The sequence below is a fragment of the Stylophora pistillata genome, chromosome 14 (assembly GCF_964205215.1).
Source record: "Stylophora pistillata chromosome 14, jaStyPist1.2, whole genome shotgun sequence".
Lineage (NCBI taxonomy): Eukaryota > Metazoa > Cnidaria > Anthozoa > Scleractinia > Pocilloporidae > Stylophora > Stylophora pistillata.
In genome coordinates this window covers 1,627,990-1,642,660 of record NC_142532.1, presented here as the reverse complement: position 1 = coordinate 1,642,660, position 14,671 = coordinate 1,627,990, and the positions used below count along the sequence as shown (strand labels likewise).

The window sequence follows — 14,671 nt, the reverse complement described above, 5'->3', positions numbered from 1 at the left end:
TTATCTAGCCTTCTCAAAGTTATTTATTTGCTTCGAGAAAAGACTAAACAAGTAAACGAACAGACTTAGTGAAAATACTTTTGGACGAAAAGACTTGGACGAAAATACTTTTGGACGTAAAGACTTGGACGAAAAGACTCTCGGACGAAAAGACCGGACACCGTGCAATGTTATGTATCCGTTCATGGAATGTTTTAACAGAGCAAAGATTCGTAAGTTTCTCGGATCCAGATACCTAGGAAATGTTTCCCACAAGTGAAAGAGTTGATTCTAGGTGAAGTGATGAATTCAGTCTTTCGTAGATTATTTGGATAACAGTCGACTATAAATAGGCGATGGACACTTCTGGAATCGACCAAGTTCAAAGTTGCACATCAAACCCAGAAAAATGAGTCGACGTCAGTTTTTTCTGTATGGTGAATAATAATAAGTACCTCTTTCGGGACGGCAAAACCCAGATGTTTTTTAAAACTTTAAACCTGGTCGCCTGGGAAAGGTTTAAAAACCTTTCCCAGGCCGATCAGGTCAAATCAAGCGATTAAGTCAAAGAAATGCTGTTCAAAGTCCTAAATCGGTTCGCTATTCACGTAATTTCTTTGTCTTTGGAGTGTTGTTCCAAATAAATATGTATTAGGGAAATTTCCCTCTTCAGTACCGACGATTTCGCTTCCGGCGATTGCGATATCTTTCTGCGGGAGGTTGCTTTTTAGACGTATAAGCTCTTATCTACTTACTTACAGTAACTTTATCATATGAGTGCTTTGCCGAAGGTATTGATGGACTTTACGAACATCATGTGGTGCTCAGTTGAAGGTGAGGTTCTTCGCTTCACATTTGAGATTAGAATACGATCAGAAACATTGACAGCAGAATGAACTAGTTAAAATGCTCTTAATGTATACTGACTTGCTTAATTTAAGGCAAATCCTGGAAATTTATGACATGTTTTAGGTTGAATGTGGATTCGTGGACAACCACGCAGCATTCGTTGGTTCTCTTCGTGGACACTTCGCGGCGCCATCCAAAATGCCTCTCCTCGTTGAATAGTTTGCGTAGTTTGCCAAGCTCATTTAGTCTATAAAGCTGCTCTGCAATAAATCAATTAAAATTTCACATAGCGAAATTGGACGATTCGATTGAGGCCTTGAGCTATATAGTGCATTTCTTTTTATTCCAAGCTTTCGTCCATCTGCGGCATTCCCTGACAATGCCGTCGCTTGGAATGAAAAGAAATACAATCGCTCAAGGCCTCGATCGAATTGTCTATTGAACTTGATCCACATGCTCAGCGCTGAAGGACAACTTCAGTATTCCACCAGTCACGTAGCGTTTGCATAGTACATATTAAGCGAACTTTTATGACCGTTGGCTAGTCAAATGGAGACTGACATTGGCCGGTACTGAAATAAGTTCAGCTATCGAATTAAACGTTTCTGTTTACGGGTAAATTACAATTTTAGTCGCATTTTCCCGGAGATGTGTCTCGGCATGTTAATGGCCCAGTACAAATTAACTTCAGCAGAAGTTTGCGTTAGGCTTGTTAGGTTTAATTACACCCACAACTTTGGAAAGAGCATGAATTAATTATTCCTCGCTCTACTTTTTTATTTTGCTAGCTTAACTGAGCGCTCAATCGTTTGATTGACAGTAACATTGAAATCTGCAAAGAGACTTTAGTAATGTTGGAGTGGGCCCTGTAAGTATTCTGCGCGATGGAAACAAAGGGTGATGTATAGTTTTGCCTCGGGCGATGGCCTCTTGTGATAGACTTGTTTTCGCTAGCAATGGGGGGATGTATTTGTATCTACATTCTTTCTTCAGTTGTTTATGACTTGATGATAAGCTTGATACTATTCTTTAGATTTAATTTCCAAGTCAAATTTGTTGAAATTGAATCATAATTTAATTGTCTGCAGTGATTTGCCGTTCGCACAGAAAGTGAACGACCGAAACCGTTTCCGAGTGGTCGACGTGAGAGCTATACAATAACAGCTTCTCTGCGACTGATAAAATGGCCTCCGAGGTTACAGTACCGATCGCGAGAGGAGGGAAGTGTAAGGTAAAATCCCGAAGGAAAAAGACCAGACCTCGTGAAGTGCTTCGTCCGACCGATGAAAAAGCAAATTTTCAAAGGTGTACACGTCTGTTAATAGGTGGAGGTACAGCATTGCTGAAAGAGAAGTTTGATCAGTTATGTCCACCACGTGATCTTCCGAAAGTTTTGGCCGACCCATCAACAAAAGAAAAACTTTTGACGGAAGCAAAGCTAACAAAACCACAATGGGAACGTCTGTACCCCTCTCGGGGTGCTGTTGCTGTATCAGAAGATTTTGATATTTCTCTACTCTTCAAATTGCTGACTACAATAACCAAAATCCCCGCACCCGTCCTTTGCTGGAATAGCAAGCCGCACCATAAAGAGGTCAGCCTGGGAGCAGATCTAGCACGAATCAAATACTATCGCAATAAGGTGTATGCCCACGTGAACCAAGAAATGAGTTTAGAAGAGGATAAATTTCATTACTACTGGGATGAAATCGAAGAACCCCTAACACGAATTGCAGGGTCCATCAGCCGAGAAAAAAAACGAGAATGGAAAAAAGAGATCGAGAACTTTAAAAGTAACCCTCTTACGGCGAATGAAGAGAGGTACGTAGAAGCACTAGAAGGGTGGATTGAAGAGGACACAGAAACGAAGGAGAGACTGAGGAAAGTAGAGGACTCAGTAGAGGCCATAAAGGAAGGGTTAAACGAACTTGAAGAGATGTCCTTGAAGAAACCTAAATGTACAGTTTGTGAAGATGCTGAATGTCGTCAAAAGAACCACAAAGGAGTTGGTAAGTTTCAAGAGGGTCTCAATGGTGGGGGGGGGGGGGGGGGTCGGGGGGGGTCACGGTGATGGTTGACGGTGAAATTTTAGGCCATTTGACGCTTAATTTTTTGGAGTGTCGTTAATAAAACGAACCAAACGCACGAAATTTGGCTGTAATTCTTCATGATGACGTGTTTTTAAAGAACTTTCAATTTATAAAAGCCGAATTGTTTCCACACCGGAAGTCAGTTCTATCACTAACCAGTTTTACTCGCGACTAGAAGTTGAAGGACTTACACAAATGTGTTTTTTTGGCCTATCAAAACTTCTATTCATAAACAACAGAACTTGACCCCAGTTAAGGCAGTTAGTTCTTAGTCAAGGATATCTGAGACATTTGACGGTTAAGTTGGCTTGCTTATTTGACTGTCGACGGTTGATATTTTGGCTATTTTACGGTTGACGGTTAACCCCGCTGAGACCCTCTTTCAAATGCTTTGAAGAAAAAAAACTTGAAATGCCGATTTGACGGTGAATGTATTTTTGAGGTGTTTTGCTTTTGTCTAATGTATAGAGATATATATGTATATTTTTTAATAGCTCAGTTACCAATACGTCTCGACTGCCCGGAAATTGGATCAAAGCGTAAAAGACAAGCCTTTTTAAATCATATTGAAGAAAGATACTTTGCGGTCTATAATCCATCTACCCGTGAAGAATATAACGCGTTTTTTGATTACATGGAAACTACTCGAGAACTGATTATCATCGATGCTGAGGAAGGAAGCTTGATCATCACGGTTGGGTGTAGATCTGTACAAATACTAGAGGGCTTGTGAAATGACTATCGAGAAGGACACCTTGGTGAAATGGTTCAGAAATACCTTGTGACGGATGAGATTCTGAATGAGTTTGGCCTCTCTGAGGTAAAACTTACAACCGACATTTCAGAGGAGGAGTACAGACGTTGTCGGCAAGACTTAGAGTTGTATTCGGGTAAGCTTGTCGTTTCATTTTATAAGAGAAAAAGAGCTCTATCTTAACTTGGCCGATCCTTCTTGTCGATCATTTAGTCTAAGGTCTATAGATTAGCCAAGCAAATAAACATAGTTTTAGTTTCATTTTGGGAGAGTGGCTGAAAACTGGGCCAAAGATTCACCAAGAACCGCTAATTTATTTTGTGGGCCTCGTTTATGCGTTTTATAAGGTAGCAAAGAATTCATAAAAATCTTACCCATACAGAAAGATTACAATCTGTTGGATGAATTTTTGGAACGTTACAGCGGCTTTACGGGCCTAGAGCCACAGTATATTCCACCATCCAAATCTCAGAGAACGGTCATTAATTACTGCGCTGTGACGGGGGGGATTGGTCATATCACGATGAAATTTACCTGATTCACAATAAGACTTTGTGATGTTCTCATGGTTCCCCCTCTAATTGGCACTCAATTTTCTATATTCCCTCTTCTAATTCCCTCTTCAAGTTAGTTCTTCCACAACCTCGAACTGACTATCTCAAGAGAAGTTTTTTGTACCGCGGAGCTCAATTGTGGAACAACTTACCTGTAGACCTAGGACAAGCGCCTTCGCTGACTGATTTCAAATCTAAATTAAATCACCACAGTTTAAAGTAAGATCTTAATTTTAAGTAAATTTTAGACACGGCCTCCATGAAAAGCAGAATTTTTATTTCGGTATTTCTTTTATTTGAACTGTTATTATCAAATTATTATTGTAGTTAGATAGGTTTCTAGTATAGAATTAAATCAACTGATGGAAAAACCGTGTATAGTAAAGTTATCCTATCCTACCCTATCCTTCTGCACTTTTTCAGTAACGACTGATCCCCCTTCGCCTCCACCTTAAGAATTAAGTGAACCCCCCCAAACAACCTCGTGCCAACCTTTCCTAAGCATATGTTGGGGGTGGGGCGATGTGACCGGCCGACGTCGGGGCCTTTTCCCGCCCCATCCCCAAGTAAAGGAAAAGGTCTTGGGAACGAGGTTGCCCCGAATAAATATTCTCCACTCCCTTGAGATAAATAATGACTGGTGAAACCTTGAATTAGGAACATGTACATCTGGGTTTTTTTTTTTCCTGTTGATTTCACCTTTTGAAAAGAAACACTATTTCTCCCTCGATTTCGAGCAAACATTCGGCAAAGAAAACGAAGATTTTTTGAACCGAAGCGTTTGGAAGTCACATCCATAACTTGGGATATTTTTGGATCATGTTTAAAAAATTCAACATGAACGGGACTTCCTCGCCAAACAAACTCGTGTATAAATTTCACCCGAGTGAAATTTGCCATCGTTTCCGAATTGAAATCATATCTTTGGCATTTTCCCTCGGATTCAAAAGCAGTCATAGCATGGCAACCTTATTATCATGACATATTTATGCAGTAAAATGTTGTTCCTCTATGCAAAAAAAATCCTGCCCTTTTCAGTCCCCCGTGTAAAACAGGTAGCCAATGAGGGACATTATGCACTGTGGAAAGTAATTCAACAAAGTAAAGTGAAGAAGGCAAGATTTAGTTCTTATTAACCGAGCGGGAGGTCTGTATGGGAGAATCTTGAGCGAGGTCGCCAGTGCAGACCGAACGCAGTTAGGTTTGTACCAGCGACCGATGTCAAGATTCTCCCATACCGACCGACCTAGCTCTGTTAATAAGATGTTTATTATATGGTTGGGTCTCATATGCCAATTTTTTATATTCTTTGTATCTTTTTTTTTTCTAGACCGGTCTAGATACCGGTCTAGATGCCGGTCTAGATAGGAAAATCTAGACCGCTTTCATTATTGATTTCAGCCAATCAAATTCGGGAATTCGGTAGTTCCCGGTCCTTGTGAGACACAGCCATATAATAGTAATTGATATTACAAATATATAACAATTATCATAAAACATTTCATTGCGACCTCAGCAGGAAAAAACAGCGTAACTACGGTATGAAAGCAAAAGGATTTTTGGAGCGGTAGAACTAAATTTAGGACAAACGTTCAATTGCCTCCACCCTCCACACCCTTGTTCTATTTCGTTTTGATCGGCTTTCCCATGATACGTTTCGAGCCCACTAGCTTCCGCTTTTTACACACACAATGTTTGTGAACATAAAAGAAGCTTACAACTGCAACTGCAGGTCGAAGGAGGAAAATCGAGAGGTAAGTAATTTTATTTAACACTTCTTTTGCACTCAAAAATGCTTAATTCTTCCGGACTCTTTAAGATCTGTTGAGTTTGCAACCGTTTCGAGACCTGTCGAACGAATACAGAATTGTAACAAACAACCTCTAATATGCTTCTATCTTTAAATCTGTATAATCTGCTGGAGAATCGTAGTCTCTTTCGTAGCGCCGTCGCTCTGTCTCAAGAATCAAAGCTTTTTCCATTTCTTGGAAAGTAACTGGTTAGCAAGTCACCTCAATCGAGCTTACGTTGAAAGGTCCCGTTCCAGTTGTAGACATCGATTTATCGAGCCGAGCACATTTCAGTGTGCTCCACAGTTACGGATCAGAGCGGCCAAGGTATCATGTTTGCCATTTTCTGTTGTTGATCAGCCCAAAAGATAAAAAATTAACATTTCGTAGTAAAAACTGTCGTGTCACAAATCATAAATTTGGAAGAGAAATAGCGATTGATTTTAATTCCTATGTGACTGAGTCTGATATAACTCGACCATTTCGTGACTGTGTTTAGTTTTCTTTTTCCGTCACGCAACTTGTTGACAGATCTAAAGAGCTAGTTTCTCGTCATTGACTGCAAAGTTAGTTTTATTAAATGTAGCTAGTCTTAGGATCACAAGTTAAAACTGAAAAAAAGAAGAGCTTAATTGGAGCTAAAATATCCAACCTTGGATTTTGTTTTGCTTTTGTTATATTTCGTACTTGAATAGTTCTTGTCAGATTTGGTTGACCTTCGGTTATGGAAATAAGGATACACAGTAAGTTTTCTAGAGCTCAAACGAAAATTTGCGAAGGTGCTTTAGGACAGCTTAAATTTTAATGATCAACTTTAAACGTGCGGCTAGAATAAATCTTAAAAACGTGATTGACTCAAGGATCTAAGTCACAAAATGTTGTATCATTCGCTCGATCCCCAAAACCTATCTCTAACCTGAAAATAAAACATTTCTTACTTAAGTCGTTTTTATTTTGTGTTATGGCTCACTGATTCGGCAGCCTACGTTTGTCTTGCATTGTTGCCGGAGTAGTCGGGCTTTTTTTTTTCCAGGAATATGCTTCGAGCTCTTTGAATCTCTGTCACTAATAATCGAGCTTTTTCGATCGTTTACTGTTACGGGTACCGGTCGACAGCAGTAACCAGTACACGAAGGCTATCACGGGCATAAATGTTCTTCCCTGTCTTTGTAACGAACTGTTACGTAAAAACCCCTCGAGCCAAGGTTACGAATTATAATCTCGACTGAACTTCATTTAGGCCACCTATGTTTAAGGGGCGGAAGTCATGTTTTTTTTAGGTATATTTGTGTTCTTTCTTTAAGTATAGGCCCAAAACATCCAATTTGTTGAATAGCACTCTCCCTTGCCAGAAATTCGTACCCACAAAACAATCGAAGAAGATTTCTAAGCTACTTAATCAAACGCAATCGTTTTAATCCTGTTCGTTTAACCATTCACATAGATTTAAGCAGAGACCGTCACGTTCGATATTGGCCATTAGGCTTAAATTTCTTTATTCTGTTTCGCAGTTTTGGTCACAGAGGAAAGGAAGAACTTGGTTCTGATCTCTACAATCGTTTGTCCTCTTTAAAATGTCTGCTTCTCCGGACCCAGATGAGGTGCTTCGTTCTTCGAAAGGGAGAGATAATTTTCAACGAATAGCACGGGTCTTGATAAGTGGAGGTACTGTGCTGTTGAGGGAGGTTTTTGACGTTAGGTGTCCTCCAAGTAGTCTTCCCACAATGCTTCAGAATCCAGCCACAGAGAAGCTACTTAAAGCAGCAAAGCTCACCAAACCACAGAGGGACTGCTTGTACCCTTCCCCAGGGGTGTATGGAAAGTCAACAAAATTTGATATAACTCTCCTTTTCCGGCTGCTGAGGACGATATGCGGCCTCACCCCTCCTGCCACGGGCTGGGATGCGCTACCGGCACGTACAGACCACAGCCTTGAAGCCGATTTAGCGAGAATTAAATACTACCGCAATTCGATATACGGTCATGTCAACGAGAACATGGAAATAACTGATGATGAGTTTTTAGTTCTTTGGAGAGAAATCAGCGAGGCTCTGATGAGAATTGCGGGTCAGATCAGCGCTGTCAAGAAAATGGAATGGCAAACCTCTCTTGACAAATTCTTGAAAGATCCCTTTACTAAAGAAGATGAGAGACTTGTGGAGGAATTAAAGGTCTGGTACCAGAATGATACGGAAGTGAAGGAATACATGGACAGGTTGGATTCTTCAGTGAAGCATGTGGAGAAAGCAGTTCACGACGAAGGGCAAGAAGTTCAGTACTTGAGACAAGAGGTCCGAGACGAGGCCCAAGACATTAAAGACCAGCTTAGTGGAAAAGTTAAAGCCACAACTCAAGAAGTGCAGTGCTTGAGAGAAGAATTAAGAGAAAAAACCCACGGCATAAAAGAAAAGCTTCAAGGAATCAAAGATCATTTGAACCAGGGGAGCCGATTGAACTCATCAACTGGAGGTCAGCTTTTTTAATCATTATTTCTCTGTTAAGATTTAGTTAAGTGCACTGAGTCTCTAACTCAATTGTTGCACTGTGTGTCATTGCATTACGGAGCGCCGCAACTCCACATGCACGTATTGCATGGAGTTTGGAGTTAGTTTATGGAGTTTATTATTACTAAGAAATATTTACAAAATGCAAAATATGATGTACCACTGCTCGCAGTTAGCTACAGCTATTCGAGGCGAGCAGTGGATTGACGCATTAAATTACATATCAACATACAAATCATACTAAGTGCAATGGCAATTACAGTACTAAGTAGAATTAATTATTATCATACAATACATTATAATAGGGTTACAGAACTAAGAACTAAGTAGGAATAGTTACAATACTAATTTCAGAACTAAGTATTGAATAAAAATAATTGTAACGTACGCACCAGTAACATTCCTAATGGCTATCCGAACCATATACGTTTATTTCTCGACCAGTGGTTTCTATAACAAAATTAAATTACACTAAAGCTAACAACCGAAAATGAATGACATAAACAAAATAATAAACAATATAAACGCGGCGAAATGAAAACATAAAACACACCTGACGGTTTGGATAATGAAAGAACGCGAGACGCAGCTGAAGGACAAACAACATCAAACTACGTAACATAAAGAAGCTTTACGCGCGAACACTACAATATATATGTTGACGGGAGGGGACTGAACCCCACCACGTGAACGGACCGCTGGCCCCAAATTCGTTTTAACAATAATTATAATACTAGTTTTAGATAATGAAACCAAGAAAACAAAGTAATAGTTACAATACTAATTTCAGATAATGAAATCAAGAAAACAGAGTTTACTGAGATACAAAAGAATAAAAAGAGAGAACAGAATAATGGTAATAATTAAATATTGACCAATATAACATATGGGAAAGACAAAGATTCACAGGAGAATTAAACAGATTACATTAGAAGCTGGAAGGATAACGCAGATTAGTTCAATTTTTACGGCATATTCAGGTCCAGTAGATCAATATACTCAGTTGCCTCCGAGAGTTTCTGAAGGAGCGTATTGTGAATGTTGTGTTTAAATTTCGCTTTCGGCATTTGACGAATTTCAATTGTATTTTAACAGAAGCGGCATAGAATACTTTCAAAGCATAACAAAAGGTCATTGAAGTTTGTTCAAAGTTATTATTTTTCTTTTAGCCAAACGATCAATCCTAGCAATGTGATTTGTTGTTAGTTCCCACAGTTGGCGTAGTTGATGAATATGCTTTTTTTTCCCTAAAAGTTCGACTCAGAGTGCGGATCGACTGTGAAACTGACCCAGAACCTTGTCCATCTGTGGAATCCTCAGTGGCTCTAACCACGCAGGGTACCAAATCGGTTGGCCAAGAGATGACAGTAGCTGGAGTTCAGCGCAAGGCAGCGGACCCTATCAAGTCAACTAATCAACCAGGTGTTGAAGTAACAGGAGTCGTGGACTCGACACCCGTTTCAATCGATCATATACCCAGTACACAACCGGACTTAAATTTAATTGCAACCACCTCAGAGCCTTATCCGTTGGTTGAAACGTCAAGAAGAATGGTTCTCACCACGCAGGGTAACCAATCAGTTGACCACGAGAAGGTAGTATCTGGAGTTAAGCGCAAGGCAGTGGACCCTTTTACATCAACTGGACAATCAACCGCTGAAGGGACTGGAATCATTGAGATGGCAACAGCTCCAAGAGGTGATATACCCAGTTCACAACAAATCTTGAATTTGATTGCTGAGAAGTACCTTAGGAGAACTGATATGTCTGACAAAGACAAGTTAAATGGTTTTGTAAGATATATGGAAGGTGTGCGTAAAGTCATCTTTGTAGAAGCTAAGACTGGAAGCTTGATCATTACAGTGGAATGTAGATCTCTAAAGATACTGGAGGATCTGTGGTACGACTATTGCACAGGGTGCCTAAGTGAAATGGCACAGAAATATCTTGTGACCGAAGAAATTTTGATGACGTTTGGCCTCGATCAAGTGAAACTCTCGACAACTATCGAAGAGGAAGACTATCGAGCTGCCAGACGATATTTCTTGCATGGTTCGGGTGAGTAAGCACAAATAAAAGCTCATAAACAGCGTTCATTAACGTAATAGGATAGGTGCGTACAAGGTTGTCAATAAGAAAATAATGCATTAAAGCAAAGTTTCGCTCGTTATGTTTTACTCACGCATATCGTTCAGAAAACTTGCAAATAAATTCTTCTCTAAATCCAAAAGGGTAACTTTTAACAATTTCATGATTTGAGGTCCATTGATGTGAATGCGTGAAAGAGTGTGATGTGGATGCGTGAAAGTGTGTGATGTGAATGCGTGAAAGTGTGCGATGTGAATGGGGTGAGGACGACCATAGGTATATATTTCGACATTCTTTATAGCCGCAGATCCAATTCCACTACAGAGGGAACCCTGAAATAATTAAAAGCTCCGTCACCAAGGCAGCTTAGGATTACAGAAATAGCTTTTTATAATCCTTTTGCAATTTATGCCTTGCGTGTGTCCCATAAAACTACCAGTGATGTGCTATTTGACACTGTATTCTTGCTATTAATATGTGAAAAAGGTAAAGCTAAAAGAGATGTGATGTGTCATTGGTTGTTGTAGATTCTAAGGCAAATGAAAAAGAAAAAAGGCTTTAATGTTCGTTATGATCCGTACGAGCGCTAAGTGCGCGGAAAATAACTAAGTTCCGATGGTGATAATCATATGTAGAGTAGATAGAGGTGGGTGGGAAAGGAGTGGATTTAGTTGCCAAAATTATTTCTTACCGTTTTTATTGCTTTGTCCAAGCATAGTAAGGGATTACAGAGTAAATTTCTGGTGATGTTATTAGTATAGTTGTTGTTGTTGCAAGCTTAACCCAAGCGATGATTACTTAAACTGAAAAAATTTCTCCATCCGCATTTACGATACTATAAAATGTTTCGTTGTAGCCTAAAATCAAGTTTTGTTCATTCCCTGCATTTAGCTGATGACCCACCTGGTAGGACAATCGATACAGATAATGAACTTGGCTCAGACATGGCATCAAGACGAAATCCTCCCTCAGAATTACTAAGTGAAGGAACAAGCCCAGTCAGTGTATCTGAACCTCAGCTTGAAGAAAATGTAGGATTTCCGCAAAGGTTCTTTATCACTACGAAAAAAGAAGAAAGAAAAATTCCCGAGGTTCCTGCAGTTATCATAGGGTCTTCAGTCCAACACTCTGTTCTTGAAGGTGGCATGATTCCTTCTTGCATGCCAATTTTTGTGAGGACTGTCACTGGAAAGACGGTCTCTCTCCACGTGCAACCCTCATGCACCGTTATGAGTGTGAAAACAAAAATTCAAGACAAAGAAGGAATCCCACTGTACCAGCAACGTTTAATCTTTGCTGGTAAGGTACTTGAAGATGGTCGTAACTTGGGTCACTACAAAATTGGGGAAAAATCCACACTGTACCTGGTTCTCAGAAATCACGTAGCCATGCAAATCTTTGCAAAAACTCTCACTGGAAAGAAGAGCACTCTTAACGTAAACTCATCCGACACCATAAATATTGTGAAAACAAAAATTCAAGAGCAAGAGGGAATCTCATCTGATCAGCAATGTCTACTCTTTGGTGGTAAGCAACTCGAAGACGGCCGCCCTTTGAGCGACTACAACATTACAAATGAATCCACGCTCTACTTGGTTCTAAAAATTCGTGTTAGCATGAAAATCTTTGTAAAGAAGCCCAGTGGAAGTCCAAGCATTCTGAACGTAGACAAATCAGACACTATAGGGAATGTGAAAGTGAAAATACAGGACCAAGAAGGCATCTCAAAAGACCAGCAAAATATTTTCTTTGTCGGCCAGCAACTCGAAGACGACCGTACTTTGGGTGACTACAATATTCAGAATAGTGCGACCTTGCACTTGGTTCTAAGAGGAGCTCACAGTGGCATGAACATTTTCGTCAAGACTCTGACCGGGAAGAATTTGCCTTTGTGCGTAGAACCATCAGATACCATAGAGAAGATGAGAACGAAAATTCAAGAGCAAGAGGGTGTCCCAGTGGATCAACAACGTCTAATATTTGCTGGAAAGCTACTATAAGATGGCCATACTTTGATTGACTATAATATTAAAAAAGAATCAACTATACAATTGCTTCCAAGACTTAGTAGCATGCACATCTTTGTTAGGACTCTCTCCGGAAAGACTTTCAATTTGGAGGTGGAACCTTCAGACTCAATAGCGAATGTGAAACTGAAACTTCAAGAACTAGAAGATATCCCGCTTAGCCAACAACACTTGATTTTTAGGAACCAAGAAATCAGAGACCATCTAACGTTAGAAGACTACAAAGTAACAGGAGCGTCAACGATATATTTGCGACGTAAGGAAGAACCCGACAGAATACTTATCGATGTCAAGTTACCTAATGAAAGGAATATTTATATAGATGCCTCACCAAACGATAATTTGGAGAGTGTGAAAAAAATTATTCAAGAAAGAGAGGGGGTTCCTATCGATCAACAACACCTCAGCTTTGTTGGCGGGAAAGTCTTAGACGACCACCGTCCTTTGAGTGAGCACCACAATCAGACCGAATTAACCTTACGACTGGATGTGAAACAAGAAAATAATGCTTTCCTGATTCATGTAAAGACACGATCTGGAAAAATGAGGATCACAATAGACGCTGTGTCAGGACACACTATTCAGGATGTTAAAAGGAAAATAACAGAAGAGATGGGAATATCAACAAATCGGCTACAACTCATGTTTCACGATCAGGAACTTGATGATGAACTCCGCACTCTGGAAAGCTACCACATCACCAGAGACTCAGCCATTGAGTTGGTTATCCGAAGGACACAAGGCGACCAAATGCACATTTACATGAAAATGCAAAATGGTATTAGAATCGTAATTGATGTATCACCGGATGATAAGATCACAAATTTAAAAAGAAAAATAAAGGACATGCTAGGAACACCGGTTAACAAGCAGCTGATCACTTTTGGTGACACAGAACTCGAAGGTGACAACAAACTGAGTGACTTCCACGTTGAACATGGATCCACACTATCTATGATCACCAGTTCTACGACTCATGATAACTGTATCGTAAGTTAACTAGACTAAGGTCAATAAGAATCAAATGTCGGTATGCAGACCAGATTGATTGAGGACAAAGAAATTTGAAAACTCTAGAAACAACGAAGCCTGTGTCTTTGAATTGGACACACTTTATTTAATTGCCGAGAGCTTGCTGGTAGAACCAGCGATGAATTTTATTGGATCTTGGCTGCACGATAGTGATAGGCGGAACCCTGTGTGTTCGTGGAACATATTTAAAGATAATGCTAAGGATTCCTGAGCCTGCCTGTATTCCAAGCGTTGCATCACCAATCAGTTTTGCATAATTTTTTCGCGTTTAGCTAAGCTAGAATGACTAAAAGCATTCGAGAGGCAGCCTGATAATGTGGCTGATAATTTAATTCGCTGTTGGATAAAATATCTGGTATGTATTCAAAATAATAGTGCATAAAAATGAAGTGGAAGTGTAAATCACAATAAGCATCTACAGACACTAGAAATAGAGATAAAGAAAGAAGAACTTCCGCGTGGTCACACTTAGACCGTTCAGTCATTAGCTTACTTTTTTTATCGATATCTCTTTTCCCAGGATTATGAATAGCAAGAGCTATTTGATAAAACCAAAACCAAGCACCACAGTTTTTTTAGAAACTGACTCCCTTTATTAATGTTGGAATTTTGCATAACTGGCCACATACGTTCCCATTCACCCCATTAAGACTCATGGATACCTGTAGCCTGCAGTATAGGCGTCTTATTAGGGCGGTTAACGTTTAGAAGCGCGTTATGGTTAATCCAACTGGCCATGTTTAATTTGAAGACTCTTTCGTTGTCGTTTACCCCCCTTGGTACAAATTTCTTTCTCTCCTCAGCTTTCCTCTTCCATGTGAATCAAAGATGACGGCCATAATTTTCGCTGCGAAAATACTGTGCACTCGCTCGCCAAAATTACGCCTGCTCTACAGGCTGGGATACCTGTGAACCCGTTTGCAATTTTTCAAATGACACACTCATTCTGCCATCAGTTCTCAAATGTGAAAGTGAACACGAATTGCGTTACTTTTTATTCCCGC

At 39.9% G+C, this 14,671-nt stretch overlaps 1 protein-coding gene and 1 pseudogene across 3 annotated transcripts; both read left to right on the top strand.

Annotated features, from left to right (window-relative positions):
* Nucleotides 1-410: 410 nt before the first annotated feature.
* On the top strand, nt 411-7,646 carry LOC111347302 (uncharacterized). Of its 2 annotated transcripts, XM_088745434.1 has the most exons (5): nt 411-813; nt 1,617-1,696; nt 1,917-2,837; nt 3,413-3,808; nt 7,528-7,646. In XM_088745434.1, the coding sequence occupies exons 3-4, from the start codon at nt 2,012-2,014 to the stop codon at nt 3,649-3,651; spliced, it is 1,065 nt and encodes a 354-aa protein (XP_088601560.1). In that variant the 5' UTR covers nt 411-813; nt 1,617-1,696; nt 1,917-2,011; the 3' UTR covers nt 3,652-3,808; nt 7,528-7,646. The 2 variants fall into 2 exon arrangements, with proteins under 2 accessions (XP_088601560.1, XP_088601559.1); XM_088745433.1 differs by lacking the exon at nt 1,617-1,696 and having other exon boundaries at nt 412-813; nt 7,528-7,645.
* LOC111338392 (polyubiquitin-C-like) lies at nt 7,591-14,146 on the top strand (annotated as a pseudogene). Its single transcript, XR_015995479.1, has 3 exons — nt 7,591-8,485; nt 9,775-10,578; nt 11,500-14,146. The product of XR_015995479.1 is annotated as a polyubiquitin-C-like (transcript).
* Nucleotides 14,147-14,671: the final 525 nt, after the last annotated feature.

Coding starts and splice junctions, on each gene's coding strand:
- LOC111347302 (XM_088745434.1), top strand. CDS start 2,012: ATGGCCTCCGAGGTTACAGTACCGATCGCGAGAGGAGGGAAGTGTAAG. Junction 2,838..3,412: donor AAAGAACCACAAAGGAGTTG/GTAAGTTTCAAG, acceptor ATTTTTTAATAG/CTCAGTTACCAATACGTCTC.